General features: G+C 34.8%; 1 protein-coding gene across 3 annotated transcripts in view; it reads left to right on the top strand.

The window, feature by feature from the left end:
• The window catches only part of IMMP1L (inner mitochondrial membrane peptidase subunit 1), a 73,490-nt gene that overhangs the window by 679 nt on the left and 53,266 nt on the right, over window positions 1–19,545 (top strand). For 2 of the 3 annotated variants that reach the window (XR_009504677.1, XM_059931332.1), the window contains exon 2: window positions 17,819–17,929. Coding sequence is in view for 1 of the 3 variants with exons in the window: in XM_059931331.1 (XP_059787314.1) it covers window positions 10,178–10,181; window positions 17,819–17,929 (115 nt within the window). In the remaining 2 variants the exon portion in view is untranslated. Of the gene's footprint in view, window positions 1–10,136; window positions 10,182–17,818; window positions 17,930–19,545 lie in introns of all 3 variants that reach the window. The other variant, XM_059931331.1, reaches the window with a different exon arrangement.

Raw genomic sequence — 19,545 nt, 5'->3', positions numbered from 1 at the left:
AGAGTTAGATGTGTACGTGCTTTCTTTTTCAAGTGATTTATGAACTCTGAATCAAGAGCTTATTAGAATAGGAAGTTTAATTCCTATTAAAATTGAAAAAAACATGTAATTTAGAACTGCGTCCTTCGATTTAAATTTTGTTTTCAAAATTTTGAGCTGGCCGGGGGTAGGGGACTGGAGTAACTGATTTTTAAAGGCATTCATGATTGACAAGTGTCTAAACTAAAAAAGACTCACAAATTATGCTTGCACTAATAGTTATTGTTGGTTTTGATAGTGATCTGTGATACTTTTAAAATACATCCAGACTTCATGGAAATTCTTGCCGTTGAATTGTTTTAAATCTCAGTGACCTGTTAAGACTTTTTGGCTGATTCTATTTGATAAACTGAGATTATATTGCTAAATAGTGACTAGAGTTTTTCATTTGGGAAGGTTTTTGGGTTTTGTTTGTTTTTTAAAGAAAAACGTTCAGAAAAGAAAAACTAAAACGACACCTTGCTATTTAACAATATATCAATTGCAAAGCTTGATCAAAGTTTAGATGCTTTCATTTAGAATCTCACCAGTATAAATCTGTAATCTAAATTGTTCAGTAAATAGCTGTTGAGTGTTTACTGTCTGCTTGGAGCTAACTTTGTCATTTTAGGCCTATAGAAGTAAAAACTGTTCTCATTTGGGGGAGATAAGATTAACACATAGAAAACACCATAGCAGTTACAATGAGCACATTGAACAATATATGTTAATTTTGTCCTGTAGTAAATAATTATACTAAGAAGACCAAAACAAAAAGTGACAAAGCAATCTAATATCAAATAGGAACTTCTCAGATAGTTTTGCTGCTCTGAAAACTTTGAAGTACTACAAATATTGAATTTTTATAGGTTTCTTTACTACGTATTCCCTTGTTTTCTAATCTTTACTTCAGACTTTTTTTTTTTTTTTTTTCTTGTCTGTGTTTTTGGGTCTTCGTTTCTGTGCGAGGGCTTTCTCCCGTTGCAGAGAGCGGGGGCCACTCTTCATCGCGGTGCGCGGGCCTCTGACTGTCGCGGCCTCTCGTTGCCGGAGCACTGGCTCCAGACGCGCAGGCTCAATAGTTGTGGCTCACGGGCCTAGTTGTTCCGCGGCATGTGGGATCTTCCCAGCCCAGGGCTCGAACCCGTGTCCCCTGCATCGGCAGGCAGACTCTCAACCACTGCGCCACCAGGGAAGCCCCGACTTCAGCCTTTAGTTTTCTAAACCTTATTACTAGAAGTGAAAAATTGTTTTTCAGCTTTAACTGTAATCCAGGAAGCATGACATATGTGTGCACCAAGGCATTCCTGAAATTAGGATATATCTTTGGTATAACATTATCATAGAATAAATTAATCTGTCCTATTTTTTTTTTTTTACAAAGACAAAACCTTTGCTCTCAAAGCAAATAATCCCAAATACTTGAATGTACCAGTATGTAGAGTATAATATAAACATTGGAATAAATGAAGTTTTTATGGAAGGGAAGAATTAAAAGGGTATATGTTTAAGTGTGGTGTTAAATGATTAATAACAATTATTTACTGAGCACATAGTAAATCTCATGGAGTGTGCTATGTACTAGCTTACAGGAGAAAGAATACTTAGTCTCTACCCTCTTTGAGTTCACAGTTGGGAGAGATAGGTGGGTGGATAGGATAATAAAGTATACTCTAAATGCTGTGGAGGACAAATACAGAATACATAACTTGAACTGAGATAGAGAATCCTGGGTAAGTTTACCCTGAGAAGGAAGCTCCCTCCCCTCCTTCAGTAAATCTGCTCTCATTGCTACTGTGCAAATAGTTCTCATAATTTATGCATAGTGCTAAGAGAAGAGGAGACTAGAGAAATTAGATAAAAGTCTAATTGATTTTTTTTAAGATGAATTTTTTTTTCCTTAAGGATAATGGGAAATCATTGAAAAATTTCAGGTAAAGAAATGACATAATAATCATATTTGATCGTTACGTTTGGCTAAAAAGTATCCTGCAAGAGAATGGATTGGCTAAGTGTGATTGGGATAAAGAGAATGGAATGAATCAAGAGATTACTATAATGGGTGGAATTGATATGACCAAGGAAGGTTGACAGTAGGAATCAAAGATGACTAACAGGTTTCTGTATTGAGCAGCTTTCTGGATGGTGGAGGATAAAGAATAAAGGAGGAACAGTAGAACTTTATAGTTGTGCGGTTGGTTGTTTTAGGGAATGGGAGATCACGTTTTTTTATTGAATGTATTTAATTGGAGTAAAATACCTGTGGAGTATCCAAGTGGAGATGTCCAATACACAGCAGGCTATGTGAGAGAGGGATCTCTAGATGAAACATATATATTAAAAATTAATTAGCCCATGGTGGGAGTTTACCTTAAGGGAATGGATAAGCTCACCAAGGAAATGTATACTTTAGAGTGAGAAGAAAAAAGAACCAGGAATAAACTTTGGGGAACATGAACACTTGAAAGCTGTGCAGAGGAGGAGAAAGTAAAATAAGAATTGGAAACTGTTTACTTGATTTAGTAATAATGATTTATTTTTGGCTTTGTTAAGAGCAGGTTTGATGGAGTAGCATACTGAAAAGTCAAATAATTCTGTTTGGAATTGAATGGGAAGTGAAGTTGAATATTCCATAACAGTAGACCATTTTACATTTTAGAAGGGTTTGCTGTGAAGCGGGTAGAGGGAGATGACAGAGGTTTAAGGGAGCAGTTTTCTTGTGTGGGAGAAGGAGAGGGGAAGGAAGAGAGAGAGAGAGAGATGAAGCTACTGGAAAACATTCTTGGCAATGGATGAGGAAAAGAACCTGAATGAGGTAGAAGGAATGGAATCTGGAGCACAGGAAAGGGATCAGTATTTGAAAGGAGGAGGCTAAATTCAATGGCTAAAAAGTGTAAATGAACATAAGACTCTTTGTTTTCCTTTTTGCCATTAAATCTTGGAGTTTTTAAGACCATTTTCTCTTTTCTTGTTCCATATTTTTACCTTCATCCATTCCCAGGACCTTAGTTCCTATTTATATACCAATGACTAACATATTTATAGTCCAGATTGCTTCTCTGATCTTGAGAATCATAAATTCAGATATTTACCTTTTTTCTGAAAGTCTTAATGGGACCTCAAACTCATAATGCCCCAGACTGAACTTTGGTGTTTTGTATCTAGGTAAATGATAAGACCGTTTGTAGAATTAGTTGCCTGAGCCAACTCACTATACTCAATTCCTCTCTTAAGCTTCATTCCTCCGTAGCCAGTCTCTTACCAAGACTTATGGAGTTTACTTCTCAGTAACTCCCTAATCCATTCTAGAGCATTTAGCTCTCATCTTTGGTTCTCCTGCAGTACATTCTCCATTCAAGAGCCATCCCAATCCTTTCAAAATAGATGTCTGATCATATAGTATAAAAACAAAACTTTTAAGGACATGCATTTGGTTTCCACTACTTAGCTCTCTAGTCACATCACTCTATAAATTCCCTTACTCTCTTCACTCTATCATTCATTTATTCTCCTGTACTCACCTTGTTCCCTTCATCCAAAAGGCCACTAGTTAACTTCTATTTATCCTTCAAATCTCACTTCAACCTACACATCCTCAGTAAAACCTTCTGACCTTGATATCAAAATAAAATAAGCTCCTATATACTAACAATGAACAAGTGGAATTGGAAATTAAAAACAATACAATTTACATAAGTATCCCCCAAAATAAAATAATGAGGTATGAATCAAAAAGTGTATAAGATCTGTATAAGGAAAAGGTCAAGACTCTGATGAACCAAATCAAAGAAGAACTAAATAAATGGAGAGATATTCCATATTCGTGGATAGGAGACTCAATATTTTCATTATGTCATTTCTTCCCAAGTTGATCTGTAGATTCAACGCAATCCCAAATAAAATCCTAGCAGGTTATTTTTTGGATATTAACAAGCTGATTCGAAAGTTTATATGGAGAGGCAAAAGATACAGAATAGGAAACACCATATTGAAGAACAAAGTTGGAGGACTGATGCTACCTGACTTCAAGACTTACTATAAAGTATTGGCAAAAGAATAGACAAAGAGATTGGTGGAGCAGAATAGAGAACCCAGAAATAGACTCACATGGATATAGTCAACTGATCTTAGACAAATGAACAAAGACAATACAGTGGAGCAAATATAGTCTTTTCAACAAATGGTGCTGGAACAACTAGTCATACACATGTAAAAAATCAATAAGTATATAAATCTAGACACAGACTTTACTTCAGGAAAATTAACTCAAAGTCGATCACATATCTAAGTGTAAAACACAAAACTATAAAACTCCTAAAAGATAACATAGGAGAAAACATAGCTTACTTTGGGTATGGCAGTGACTTTTTAGATACACCAAAGGCATAATCTATGAAAGAAATAATCGACAGGCTGAACTTCATTAAAAACTTCTGCTCTGTGAAAGACAGTATCAAGAGAATGAGAAGACAAGCCACAGACTGGTAGAAAATGTTTGCAAAAGACACATCTGATAAAGGACTGTTGTCCAAAATACACAAAGAACTCAATAATAATAAGCATCCTGATTTAAATATGGGCGAAAGACCTTGACACTCCTGACCAAAGAAGATATACAGATGGTAAATAAGCATATGAAAAGATACTTCCCATCATATGTCATCAGGGGAAATGCAAATTAAAACAACATTGAAATACCACTGCACATCTATTAGAAGGGCCAAAATCCTGAACACTAATATCACCAAATGCTGGTGAGGATGTGGAGCAACAGGAACTCTCATACAGCGCTGGTGGGAATGCGAAATGCTTTTGCCATTTTGAGAGACAGTTTGGAGGTTTCTTACAAAACTAAACATACTCTTACCATATGATCCAGCAATTGTGCCCCCTTGGCATTCACCCCATGGAGTTGGAAACATATCCATATAAAAACCTCCACATGGATGTTTATAGAGGCTTTATTTATAACTGCCCAAACTTGGAAGAAACCAAGATGTCTTACAGTAGGTGAATGGATAAATAAAGTGTGGTATATCCAGACAATGGAATATTATTCAGCGCTAAAAACAAACAAGCTCTTAAGCCATTAAAAGACATGGGGAAACCTCAAATGCAAATTACTAAGTGAAAGAGGCCAATTTGAAAAAGCTACATACTGATTCCAACTATGTGACATTCTGGAAAATGCAGAACTATGGAGACAATAAAAAGATCAGTGATTGGCAGAGATGGTTTCAGGGAGAGATGAATAGGCAGAGCACAGGATTTTTAGGGCAGTGAAAATAGTCTGTGTATTATAATGATGGATATATGTCATTATACTTTTGTGCAAGCCCACAGAATGTACAGCATCAATAAAGAACTCTGTGGTAAACTATGGACTTTGCGTGATTATGATGGGTCAGTGTAGGTTCCTCCTTGGTAAAAAATGCACCATTCTGGGGAATGATGTTGATAATGGGGGAAGCTATACATGTGTGGTGTAAGGAGTGTATAAGAAATTTCTGTACCTTCCTCCTAATTTTTTGTAACCCTAAAACTGCTCTATAATAAAGTCCCTAAAAAAAAAGTGTCCAAAGTACAAGGAAATCAGCTATATAAAATCTCAGTCTGAGAGTTTCATAAACAGCGTGTATATCACCCTTGTGGCCAAATAGTGGGACCATTTCCGCAAGGGTATTCTGAGAAGTCTGCAGGTACAATTGAAAGACTTCAGTGACCTATTAAAGGTACACCAGAAAACATAATGGTCATGATAAGCAACTAGCGCCCCATGACAGAAGTGCGTACCCCTTTGGTTGGCCTTTTGAGTTTTCTGAGACCGAGGGCTCATATTACCATTGTGTCTGTGCATGTAAAGCATATAACAGAAATGGTGAGGCTTATCATGGGGCCTGATAGTATTCTGGCAGCATAATTGAATGAGTGAATGCCAGGGTCATGCCTGCACAGAGGGAGTTCTTGGACCCCATGCAATCCCTTTTTGCTTCCTGTCAGTATACTCATAAAGGGAAATCCCAGTCCTGAGTTCCAACATCACAGATTGTTTTAGCTGTCTTTGTATTTTATATAAATGAGGCCATACACCATTTACTCTTGTGTTGGATTTCTTTTGCTCACTGTTATATTTATGAAATGTCTGTTATTAATGTGTACAGTTGTGGAGTATTTGTTACTGTATAGTATTGCTATATAGTATTGTGTAACTGTGTCACAATTCATTATCCATTCTACTGTTGAAAGGGATTTGGCTAGTTTACTATTTGTGGCCAAACATTTTTCTAACATGGTTGTACCAATTTACACTCTTACCGGGAATGTTAGAGAATTTTGGTTGCTTCTCATCCTTACCAACACTTAGTATTGTCTTTCTTTTCATTTTAGCCATTTGGGGAGGATTATGGTATGACATTTTCATTTGGATTTGAACTGATGAAGTTGAGCACCTGTTCTTATGTTTATTGGCCATTTGGATAACCTCTTCTGTGAAGAGTCTATTTGTGTCTTTGCCAATTTTTAAAAATTGCATTGTTTGTCTTTCAATCTGGATTTGTAGGAGTTCTTTTTATATTTTGGTTAAGAGTTCAGTTTCAAATAAATGTGTTACAAATATATTCTCTTAGTCTGTGGCTTTCCTTTTCGTATTCTTTTAATTTAATTAAATTTATTTTTTTTATACAGCAGGTTCTTATTAGTTATCTGTTTTATACATATTAGTGTATATATGTCAATCCCATCTCCCAATTCATCCCACCACCACCAGCCCCCCACCCCAGCTTTCCCCCACTTGGTGTCCATATGTTTGTTCTCTACATCTGTGTCTCTATTTCTGCCTTGCAAACCGGTTCATCGTCTTTTGATTTTAGTCAAAATGTATTCTGAAGGATTAGTTTTTCTCCTTATGTCTAGCACTTTATGGCTAGGTTTGCCTACTCCCAAGAGTCCAAAGATAATCTCAATATTTTCATCTAAAAGCCCTGCTGTTTACTTTTAAACATTTGAGTCTGCATGCTGGTGGAATTGATTTTTTTTTGTCTTTGGTGTGAGGCAGGGCTGAAGGTGTATTTGTTTTTCCTACATAGATATCCTATTGACCTAGCACCATTTATTGAAAAGACAGTTCTTTCCCTGCCATATTGAACATTACTTTTTCAGTAAATAGAGTCACACATATTAGGTAGACTTTTCTGGACTTACCATTCCATTGGTTAGTGTATGATTCTTCAGGTTCTCCAGGAGGATGACTTCTTTTCTCTCAGAATTTTAACCACCTGTACTGCACTGCACTCAAGCTAAATCAGTAAAAGTAAGATGCTCACCCTTTGGAAATCCCTTCTTACAAGTTTGACTCACCAACAAAATCTTGTTCTGTTCAATCTGTAGAGCCTTCACATAATTGTTCTTGTATTTTGTCCTGATACTTAAGGGAGGGTTCGTCTGTTATGAGCTTACTTTTTAGTGACTGTAAATGATTTCTTTATTGCTGATATTGGTTACTTGTGTTTCTTCTTTTTTTCTTTTTTAGGTTTGCTAGGGATTTTTCATTTTTATTAATCTTTTTTTTTTTTAAACCCAACTTTTGGCTTTTAAATTTTTTCCCTGTTTTTGTAAAATTTTTTACTTTCTATTTTATTGATTATTGCTCTTATTATTTCCTTCCTCCTACATTCTTTGGTTTTGATTTGCTGAAATTTTGGGTTTTCTCTCTTGTGATAAAAGCTTAATTCATTGATTTTCCACCTTTCTTCTTTTCTAGTATACTATTTATAGTTAAGGGTGATTTTCCCCAAGCACTGTTCTAGTTGTATCCTACAACTTTTAACATTTTATGTTTTCATCATTTATTTTAAAACATTTTTTACTTTTTGTTCAGATTTCCTCAATAATTTTTGGAACACTTTTGAGAGTGCTGAAATACATGAATTATTGGATGCCAGGAAAGCAGGTGTAATCTGGGACTGTCCAGGGCACATGAGAACTTACGTTCATCCCAATTGTAGTGGATTCTTAAGTATAAGCAGAAAACTGGGATTTTAAGTTAAAATTTAAAAATCCACTATATACTCATCTGGGAATATTCAGTGTAATAGGGTAGATGTGTCAAAAGATAAACATGTTTTGGTTCAAGGAGATTTTTCAAGTAAATGTGTCTATAAATGTGAACAAGACATTTTTAGTGGTAAACACTAAAACACTAAAAATTTTTAGTGTTAAAGGAAAAAGAAATTCCAGAGGTAGAATGGCCCAGCATAGGTGTATCTCCCAATTGGGGACTGTTGTTCTTCTTTGCATGGAGCCCAAGTAAGGAATTTAACAACTGCTGACTAATGCCTGGTGCCCCTTTCCTGTGTCAACTAGAGGAGTCTCACAGGCATAAAGCTGCGGTGCTAATCTAAGCCCATGCATTATTCTAATTATCCTGGACATTTCTGATGAGGTATCAATTCCTCCACAGTATGAATAATTATGGGACCCCAGGGAAAGGCCAGATATTTAAAACCATTCCTCGTGAAGCTTCTTACATCACATCTACTGATTTTGCATGAAAGATCATTTAGACTAGTGCTGATCCCCTCTGAAGAAATACATATTTCTTGGCCCAATAAGTAGTATTAGCAGAGGGAAATATTTTGACTGCTATTTCCCAGTTTAAGAATATGAAGTTTCTTGTAGGATAAGATGAAAGTTAAAAATCCTAGCAAACATTTTCATCGTAAATTCAGAACTAAATTACACAACATTTTTATTAACTTTTTTGTTCACAGCTCTTGTTCTACCTTTCTTTGAATTATATTTTATTAGGAAACACTTTTAAAATTATTTTCAAATTTGGTAGCATTAATTAATTGCATTCTCTACATTGAGTTGTTTCATAATCTCGTCCATATCCATTATGATATTTAGTTTCTCATTTGTAATGCTATATCTTTGGATTTTTCTCTCAGTAACTTTAAAGGATTAAAAAAAATCTATTTTAATGCTATTTTCATAGAATGATGCCTTAGATTTAGGCATTAATTATTTCCTTTTCTAATATTACTAATTTTTGTCTTTTTCTGAATTTAATCTTTCTTCCTGCTTCTCTTAGGTATTTTTTGTTGTTCATTGTAGCACTTTTAAAGGCAATAATTAAAATATAGCTGTAGTGGCTTATTATATTATAATTTCCAGGTAAGCCCTGTCCTGTAGTACTTCCTGTGTTGATGGAAGTGTTCTATATCTACACTGACCAGTATAATAGCCATTAAACACATATGGCTATTGCGTACTTACAATGTGGCTGATATGATTGAGGAACTGAATTTTTAATTTTGTTTTAATAATTTAAATTTAAACACTACTTTTGGCTAGTTGCTGCTGTATTGGACAGCATAGCTCTAGATCAATATTTAGCAAAATTTTTCTATGAAAGACCAAATAGTAAATATTTTAGGCTTTGCAGACCATATGGTCCCTGTTGCAACTACTTAGCTCTGTTGTTGTAGCAAAAAAGCAACCATAGACAACATGTAAACGAATGAGCATGGCTGTGTTCCAGTAAAACCTTATTTGCTAAAATGGAGTGGGCAGGATTTGGCTTATGGGCCCTAGTTTGACAACCTCTGCTCTACATGAAAGATGTATCTAGGGATCTATTTATTTTTCTTTTTCCTGCTCTGTATTCCCTGGGGGTCTTTTCCTGTAACATTTTAGAGAGCTTATTACCCTCCTTGGGTTGTTATTCTGTATTTCTTCAACTTTTGTTTCAACTTTTCTATTTTTTTGTATATGTGGGGGGAGTTGGTGGTGGACAGGCATTCTATTTTAAATTTCTTTAAACTCTACTCTTTGTTGTTTTAATTCTACTCTTTCATATGCCTGTTGTCGCATAGATACAATATCTTAACTAATATCTCTGAAGATGTTAAATAGAATTATTTTCCTTTTATTTTCCTCCCTGAATTACCTCTGATTTCTCCAGAGTTGCTTGTTCTGTTTTTCATCATGGGCCTTCTTTTTCATTCTTGTGGTTTCCTTAAATGTTGCTGATCCTTGGTTGCTCATTCATGTTGATATATGACCAGTTGAATAATATAGATAACTGGAGTGGGTTTTCTCTTCTTTTCTTTCTCTAGCAAATTACCCTAAATGGAAAGAATACTGATGGGAATTCCTTATGGGTAGGTAGGACTTAGTATTTTTTTATTAAAGTATGTCAATTTACAATATTATGTTAATTTCAGGTGTACAATATAGTGATTCAGTATTTTTATAGATTGTACTCTGTTTAAAGTTATTATAAAATATTGGCTATATTGCCTGTGCTGTGCAGTATATCCTTGTAGCTTCTCTACTTTGTACATAGTAGTTTGTACCTCTTAATCCCCTACCCCTATTTTGCCCCTCCCCCCCACCCCTCTCCCCACTGGTAATCACTTGTTTATTCTCTATATCTATGAGTCTGTTTCTGTTTTGTCATATTCATTCATTTTATTTTTTAGATTTCACATATAATTGATAACATACAGTATTTGTCTTTTTCTGTCTGACTTATTTCATTAAGCAAAATATACTCTAGGTCCATCCATGTTGTTGCAAATGGCAGAATTTCTTTTTTTTATGACTAATATTCCATTGTATATGTATACTACATCTTCTTCATCCATTCATCTGTTGATGGACACTTAGATTGCTTTCATATCTTAGCTATTGTAAATAATGCTGCTGTGAACACTGGGGTGCATATATCTTTTCAAATTGTGTGATTTTGTTTTCTTTGGATATATATCCAGAAGTGGAACTGTTGGAACGTGTAGTTCTATTTTTAATTTTTTTGAGGACTCTCCATGCTGTTTTCCATAGTGGCTCTACCAATTTACATTCTCACTACCAGTATATGAGGTTTCCCGTTTCTCAGACTCCTCACCAACATTTGTTAGTTGTGGTCTTTTTGATGATAGCCATTCTGAGAGTTGTGAGGTAATATCTCATCGGGGTTTTGAGTGACATTTTTCTGATGATTACTGATGTTGTACATCTTTTCATGTGCCTGTTGGCCATCTGTATGTCTTCTTTTGAAAAATGTCTATTCAGATCTTCTGCCCAGTTTTAAATTGGGTTGTTTAGGGTTTTTTTGTTTGTTTGCTTGTTTGTTTTTGATATTGAGTTGTATGAGCTGTTGATATAGTTTGGATATTAACCCCTCATCAGTCATATCATTTGCAAATATTTTCTCCAATTTAGTAGGTTTTCTTTTTGTTTTGTCAATGGTTTCCTTTGCTCTGTAGAAGCTTTTAACTTTAATTAGGTCCAATTTGTTTATGTTTGTTTTTGTTTCCTTTGCTTTAGGAGACAGATCCAAAAAATATTGCTACAATTTATGTCAAAGAGTGTTCTGCATGTTTTCTTCTAGGAGTTTTATGGTTTCTGGTCTTAGATTTAGGTCTTTAATCTATTTTGAGTTTATTTTTGTTTATGGTATGAGAAAATATTCTATTTTCATTCTTTTACATGTAGCTGTCCTGTTTTCCCAGCATCACTTATTGCAGAGACTCTCTTTTTTCCTTTGTATATTCTTGCCTCCTTTGTCATAGATTAACTGACCATAAATGCGTGGGTTTATTTCTGGGCTCTCTGTTATGTTCCATTTATCTGTATTTCTGTTTTTGTGCCAGTACCATACTGTTTTGATTACCGTAGTTTTGTAGTAGTCTGAAGTCAGGGAGTGTGATACCTTCATCTTTGTTCTTCTTAAGGTTGCTTTGGCTATTTGGGGTCTTTTGTGTGTCCATATAAATTTTACGATTATTTGTCCCACTTTTGTGAAAAATATCATGGGTATTTTGATAGGGATTGCATTAAATCTGTAGATTGCTTTGGGTATAGGTAGGACTAATTTATTGGTGTGTTTTGCTCAGAGTGGATAAGCAGAGAGCAAGCAGACAGGCCAGGTCCGTCTCTAATAGCCTGATAAGGAGGATCCTATCCTAGGTTTCAACCACTATACTTTGGAGCCCAGATTCCTCTCAGGCAGGTTAAACCTTTTTTTATCCTCCATAACTGTTGGTTCAGCCCACAACCCCTTTCTACAGGAAGAAAAGTTACATCTTCCCTGAAACATTCTCCTGTGTGTGTAGTTGGACAGGGATCAACACACTTTTTTGGAGACTAAATAGTAAGTATTTTAGGTTTTCCACATGTCCTCTTTCATAACTTTTCAACGTTACCATTGGAATGCAGTTGTAGACAGTATATTAAAAAATGAGCACAGCTGTGTTTTGATAATGCTTTGTTTATGAACACTGAAATTTGAATTTCATATAATTTTTACATCACAAAATATTCTTCTTTTCTTTTCTTTGAGCCATTTAAAAGTATAAAAACCAGTCTTAATTTGCAAGGTATACAAAAGCAGATGGTAACCTGGAAGGTTTGCCCTGTGAACCATGGTTTGCCAAACCCTGTGCTAGGATGTTGCTCTCTCTGCCCTATTCTACCTATCACTGTTATTTCTATCTTTTAAAAAGTTTTCATAACCTGTAGTATGTTGCTGCTTTTCACTCCCTTTTAGTGGCCTAAGGGTCAGCCTTTCATTCTACCGAGGCCTTCAGTGGATTGGATGAGGTCCACGCACATTAGGGAGGGCAATCTGCTTTACTTAATCTGAGGATCCAAATGTTAATCTCATCCAAATACACCCTCACAGTAACACCCAGAATAATGTTTGATCAAATATCTTGACACTGCATGGCCCAGTCAAGGTGATAGATAAAATTAACCATCTTTCTCACATAGGTGGTAAATGATAGAGCTAGGATTCACAACTGTGATGAGCTGTCTGATGACAAAATTCAAGCTTATTTACGATTTGTACCTGGACCCAAACTCAGCATTAGTATCCTCCTAAAGATAGCCTTTTATTTAGCCAGCTTATGGATACTTGCGTAAGGAATGAGGCATATTTGTCTTGATAAAATGAGTAAATTCATAGTAACCAGGATGGTTCGAGAATGTGATATGAAACAAGTAGTAAGTGAGACATAAATTTAACACAGAGGTGAACGATTTTGAGTTTCAGAAGACCTGTCTTAATCTTGTGAAAGAGAAATCAGACCCCTTTGTTTCTCCAAAGCATAGAAAGTTCAGTTTCAACTCATATTAAAGAACTTTTTATCAGAGTTGTCCAGCACTGAAACAAGATTTTTAATCATTTAAATATATTTGCTTTTAAAAATCTTTAGAAATTTAAAGCCATGTTTTTACCTTTTATATTTTTTCATTCCCCAAAATGCAAAGTTAAAAAAAAAAAAATTAAAGGCCATTTTGTACTATAATTTTATCATTCTCCAGAGTGAAAGATTTGAAATTAATTTTGTAGTCTGTTTGGTATTCTAAGGTTATTTTAAAAAAATTTAAAAAGCAGCTCATGTTTCCTTTTCTATTAACATTTCCTAAATGAACTCATATGGAATTAATGAATTGCTATCATATATGATGATCTTTTTCCCTCACTGAGCATTGGAATATGTTCATTTTAGAGCTTATCAGTAGCTCAGTCTTGATTCTCTAGTTGAAGTAGTTATGTCAGCCTTTGCATCTGGCTCAAGGTCTTGGGTCCTTTTCCCATAGGAAAAATCTTTTTGTGATAAAAATATACATAACATAAGATTTATTATTGTAATCATTTTTAAGTGTACAATTCAATGGCATTAGGTATATTTATGATGTGTAAACATTGCCACTATCTTTTTTCCAGAGCTTTTTCATCATCCCAAAGGGAAATGCTTTACCCATTGAGCAATAACCTTCCCACTCCATCACCGCAGCCTCTGGTACCTCTATTCTACTTCCTGTCTATGAATTTGCCTATCTAGGTACCTCACATAAGTGAAATCATATAATATTTGTTCTTTGTTAGCATTTGCATAATGTTTTTCACTTAGCATAGTGTTTTGCAAAGTTCATCCATCTTGTATCATGTGTCAGAAATTCATTCCTTTTTATGGCTGAATAGTATTCCATTGTACGTATATAGCACATTTTGTTTATCCATACATCTGTTGATAGACACTTGTTCTGTTTCCATCTTTTGCCTATTGTGTATACTGTTGTAATGAACATCAGAGTACAAGTATCTGTTAGAATTCCTTTAAGTATATACCGAGGAGTAGAATTGCTGAAGCATATGTTTAACTTTGTAAGGAACTACCAAAGTGTTTTCCACAGTGGCTTAACCATTTTGCATTCCCACCAGCAGTACAGAGAGGTTCCAATTTCTCCAAATCCTCAGCAACTTTTGTTCTTTCTTTCTTTATTTATTGGATAATAGCTGTTGTAATGAGTTTGAAGTGGTATCTCATTGTGGTTTTGATTTGCATTTTCCTAATGATTTGTCATGTTAGCATCTTTTGCAATCTAGATATGCTGAGAATTTTCCAAATCATCAAGTGCTGATTTCTTTCTGCTTAACTTTCTCAGTTTATCTCCTTTTATCTTTTTTCATGCCTCAATTTATCTCCTTTCTCTCACATATTACCATAGTCAGCAAGGAGAAACCAGTACATGCCTTCAACATTTTGCTTGGAAATCTCCTCAGCTAAACATTCAGGCTCATCACTTACAAGTTCTACTTTTCACCCAACATTAGAACACATTTCAGTTTTACTACATTGTAACAAAGACTGCCTTCCCTCTAGTGTTCAATAACATCTCTCATTCCCTTCTTGAGACTTCACCAGAAGTCCAGTTAATGTTCATATTTCTGTAGCATTCTGTTCCTGACAAATAAGTGTATTCTCTAAGGTGATACAAGTGTTCTCAGCCATCCTGTTCACTTCCTTCTGAGCATTCACCAGAATCTCCTTAACGTCTCATTTCTATTGGGTTGGCCAAAAAGTTTGTCCGGGTTTTTCTGTACCATTTTATGGAAAAGCCTGAACGAACTTTTTGGTCAATCCAATATCAGCTGGCTCTTCAAGGCAATCTACCAATAGTCTCTTCAGTCTTATTATTATTTTTCTTAAATTTTTTGTTATCTGTTACAGCAACACCCCACTTCCTGGTACCAAAATCTTTTTAATTTCCTAGGAATTCCATAACGAATTACCACAAACTTGGTGGCTTAAAACAACAGAAATTTACTTCATTACAGTTTCCAGGGCCAGAAGTCCAAAATTATGGTGTCAACAGAGCTATGTTTGTTCTAACAGCTCTAGAGGAGGATCCTTCCCTGCTTCCTCCAGCTTCTGGTGGCTCCTGTCTTTCCTTGGCTGTGGCAACATAACTTCAATGTCTGCCTTCATTTTCACATTGTCTTTTTCTCTGTGTCTCTGTGTGTCCTTTTCGGTCTCCTTTGAGGACATTCTCATTGTATTTAGGGCCCACCCTAATCTAATATGATCTCATATTGATCCTTACCTTGATTATATCTGCAAAGATCCAGTGTTACAATAGGGTCACATTCTGAGGTTCCAAGTGGACATGAGTTTGGGGGGAAGGGAGAACACTACTCAACCCACTATATTCTCTTTTTAGGAATTATATTATAAATGTGTTATATAATCTATTTATCATTTTTAAAACTCAAAGTTTTGCATAATATTTTGTTGTGAGATTATTTCACCATACACTAATACTGTTAATGTTAATATTCAGATTTGAAAGTGCCGAATAGGGAAATCACTTTTCTTTTTAGACTTTATAATATATATTAGAAGTACGGGGCTCTTTAATGTGTCTTTGCTTTTTGATGAGGATATTGTACACATGGGCATACACACACATGAATAAAAGCAGCAAAGTTCTGTTAACTTAAAAAAGTTTGTTACTCAGTATTTATTCACACCATATAGTAAGATCCTAAATCACCTCTCAAATTGAATGGAAGGAGTGTGTGATTAGATTTCCTTGAGATTTGGGGTGTTTTAAGACTGACTCCAGGGACTTCCCTGGTGGTCCAGTGGTAAAGAATCCGCCTTACAATGCAAGAGACGTGGGTTCGATCTCTGGTCAGGGAACTAAGATCCCACATGCAGCCGGGCAACTAAGCCCACGCACCATAACTACTGAGCTCACGTGCCTCAACTAGAGAGCCTGTGTGCTGCAAACTACAGAGCCCACATGCTCTGGAGCCCACGTACCACAACCAGAGAGAGAAAACCCACATGCCACAACTAGAGAGAGAAAACCTGCACGCCACAACTAGAGAGAAGCCCATGCGCCGCAATGAAAGATCCCGCATGCCTCAACGAAGATCCTGTGTGCCGCAACTAAAGACCCGACGCAGCCAAAAATAAATAAATAATAAATAAATCTTTAAAAAAAAAAAGACTGGCTCCAAAATGTTTAGTGAGTTCTTCAAATATTTCAGTAACTCAGAGGAAAAAATATTTTTATGAGTAGCAGCAATATAATTTAAGTATATTTAGTTGAGTGTTCTAATCAGGTGGGATTATTAAGATCAAGCACAGTGCCTGTAAGTGGATGAAAGAGTATATTTAAGCAGATTGTTGTTACAGAAAAAAACAAAAAAGAAAAAAAAAACCCTCACTTTTAAGGGTCCTAAGAGAAAAGGGAAGAAAGATGTTAGGGTCATAAAGAGAGGAGATTAAATAAAACAAAAATTGGGGTTGAAACAGAAATGCATTATAAAGGAGAGGGAAGGTAGATTGGCAAAAATGAGGAAGTATCAGAAAAGTGAAATGTACAAAAGCAAAGGCAAGAAATAGGATGGGGAAGACTTTAAGGAGAGCAAAAAATAAGAAATAATGCTATGACTAGCTTAGCATTAAAGAGTAAAAGATGAATATATCAGAGTTTCTTTCAACTTAAGTCAAATTAATGATGATTATTAGAGAGTAACTGTAGTCTTGCTATCATACACTCAAGTCAAGCTTCTCATGTCATTTTCCCTGTAGAAAATAGTGGGAACCATTTTATGTATTATTCATTAAATTGCAAGTAAATATTTATGATATATTGACATGTGATATTGTATATTACACAAACTTATATTATATATATTTATTATTTATATTATATACATTTCAAGGTAAATATTCATGTGTTATCTTCTTTTAATGGCAAAAATTTGGGTTTTGGTGTAAACAATGAAACTTTGCATGTAAACACATATAAAGCAAACTGTTTAATGTTTCAAGTAACAGTGGTGATACATCATTTCCTCAGTCGTAAGAACTGACATGGATTTATTATTGTTGAATATGAGGCAGGTTTTGACATCCAGGAGAATATCAAACATAATATGTTTTGCCTTTGACATACTATGACTGGTCATGGAGTTTTTCTACAATATCAGGTGCATTCCTCATATTCAGTAAATATCTGACTAATCAGGCTTAACATACCAGCATTACAAACTGCTTCTCTGCTGCCTTTGTATTCTTACAACTAAAACTAACCCTAGATATTCATTCATGCTGACCTGTAGAAATGAATGTTATATCCTCTCTATTACCTGCAAATTGTTTAGAAGGATTTGATATATCAGAACTGTATATGGTTGGCTTATCAACTCCTTTAAGTCCTTGACCAGTTTTCTCTAGGTTGACTGATATATTATGTCACCCATTTACTTTCTTCTACTTAAATTCTCTGGTAAATAAAGGACTTTAGTATTCTGCTTTTTAAAATCATTTTATCCGAAGTGTCATTGAATATCTGAATTCAGAATCCTATTGATCCAATAAGGAAGATGCACCTTAACAGCTGAGAGACATTTAGTCATATTATATACTAATTCAACTAAATATGGCTGAAAGAAGCCTTTACTTAATATAATTTTGATTTCCTGCTTTAGGAATCCTGAAACCATGGATCACCTATATATGCTTTGAGACATGCTTTAGATGTTTTTTCTGGAAGCCCTGCAACTGCCTAAAAATTGAATGTATCATTGAAAAGACCTGTGGTAAGTGGGTTTTTTTCCTTCTTTTTCTTCTGTCGGTTTCATGTTGTGGTTAAGTCTTATGAATGTTGTAATGCTGCTCCCTGCTGGACATAGTGTAATTTTTTAAAGTTGGCACTTAATAGATGGGCAAATAACTGGTTAGCTGGACCCACTAAGGAGGGGAATCCTTGCCTGCATTCACAAAAAACAACAGTATACAACCAAAGCAGCGCTGTTTTCATAATGGGTGATGTTGATATCTGAAGCCTGATGAAAGTGCTGATAGTCTTGTTTCTAAGTTTTATTGTCTGCTTCCTGTTTAGTGGCATCTAAAAGTTGTAACAAACATACATTGAAGGGTGCTTGTAGGTGATGGAACTTTTAGGATTTCCTAAATTATATGTGTGTGTATATGTTTGTAATTTGTCCGATTATTATTATTATTATCTCTTTTGTAATCATTTAAATTCCCTGTATGTTTTTCCAAAGGAACTATTTAAAACATCTTTAGTATAATTTAAATTAGACACTGTTGGATCTATTTTGAGTGAGTTACCCTACATTACATTTTATACAGTGGACTTTAAGTGTAACTTGTTTTGTATATCCATCCTATAATCTAGCGATTATGTTTTCTAGTACACACAGTGAACCATTCTTACACAGAGTGACATTGGATTGGATCTCAAGTGTCATATTTGTGTCCATCCTATTATGAACCCTCATACTGAATGCAAACACAGGTGTTCCTAAAATTGTTTTAAAATGTGTGAGAGTTAAAAGTTTTTCTTCCTACTTTTGAGCTAAATTATTATATATTTTTTGGAGTGCAGCCTGCATAAAATTAATATCTGGATGTAATTAGGGTTTTTTTTGAAAGTAAGCATACATTTTCTTGAAAAGAAGAAAAAGCAACAGGCACAACATTGAGCTAAGCAAAGATTTAACAAAATAACTGATTTTATACTCTTTAATGACCTGGTACTTTTTTTGTGGCCATTTGGGAAGCCTGTAAAATCTGTTCTTTATTAAGATTCTGGAGAATTAGGCATAGTAACTTATTTCTTTATTATTAAAATATTGCAATAAAAATTAGAAATGTAGACCAAGAAAATAAAATTGTTAGCAAAAAAGAGGAGCCCTTTCTTCCTTCTCTTTAACAATATATTTTTTCAGAAAGTATATCATTTTAAACTTTTTTATTATGAAATATAATACTATATAGAAACATAAAATGAATAAGTATAAAGCAGACATTCAGTAACCATAGATCATTACTGACATTCCAGAAGCTCTTGGTATAATCTTCCTTTTCCTTAGAGGTAACCAATGTCCTGATTTTTGTGATAACTAGATAATTCTCTATATAATTTTATCATTTTTATGTGTATTCCTCAGCAGTGTGTTCACTTTTTGCCTCTTTTTCATCTTTATGGAATCATATGTATTCTTTTTTTGGATAAATATTTTTGTATTTTTGTTGGAAATGTTTTTGTTATTTTTAAGGGGAAGGGTATGAAGAAATAGAGAGCTTAAGGTAAAGTCAGAGGGCTGACTTCACTGTATTAAAGAGCTTAGGGACAGGAGGAGTTGTAAGGAATTTAGATGTAGCTGCAATCAGAATGGGATCAAGATGC

The sequence above is a fragment of the Balaenoptera ricei genome, chromosome 8, assembly GCF_028023285.1.
Source record: "Balaenoptera ricei isolate mBalRic1 chromosome 8, mBalRic1.hap2, whole genome shotgun sequence".
Lineage (NCBI taxonomy): Eukaryota > Metazoa > Chordata > Mammalia > Artiodactyla > Balaenopteridae > Balaenoptera > Balaenoptera ricei.
The sequence above is the reverse complement of the archived record's forward strand: the minus strand, read 5'-3'. Positions and strand labels throughout refer to the sequence as shown.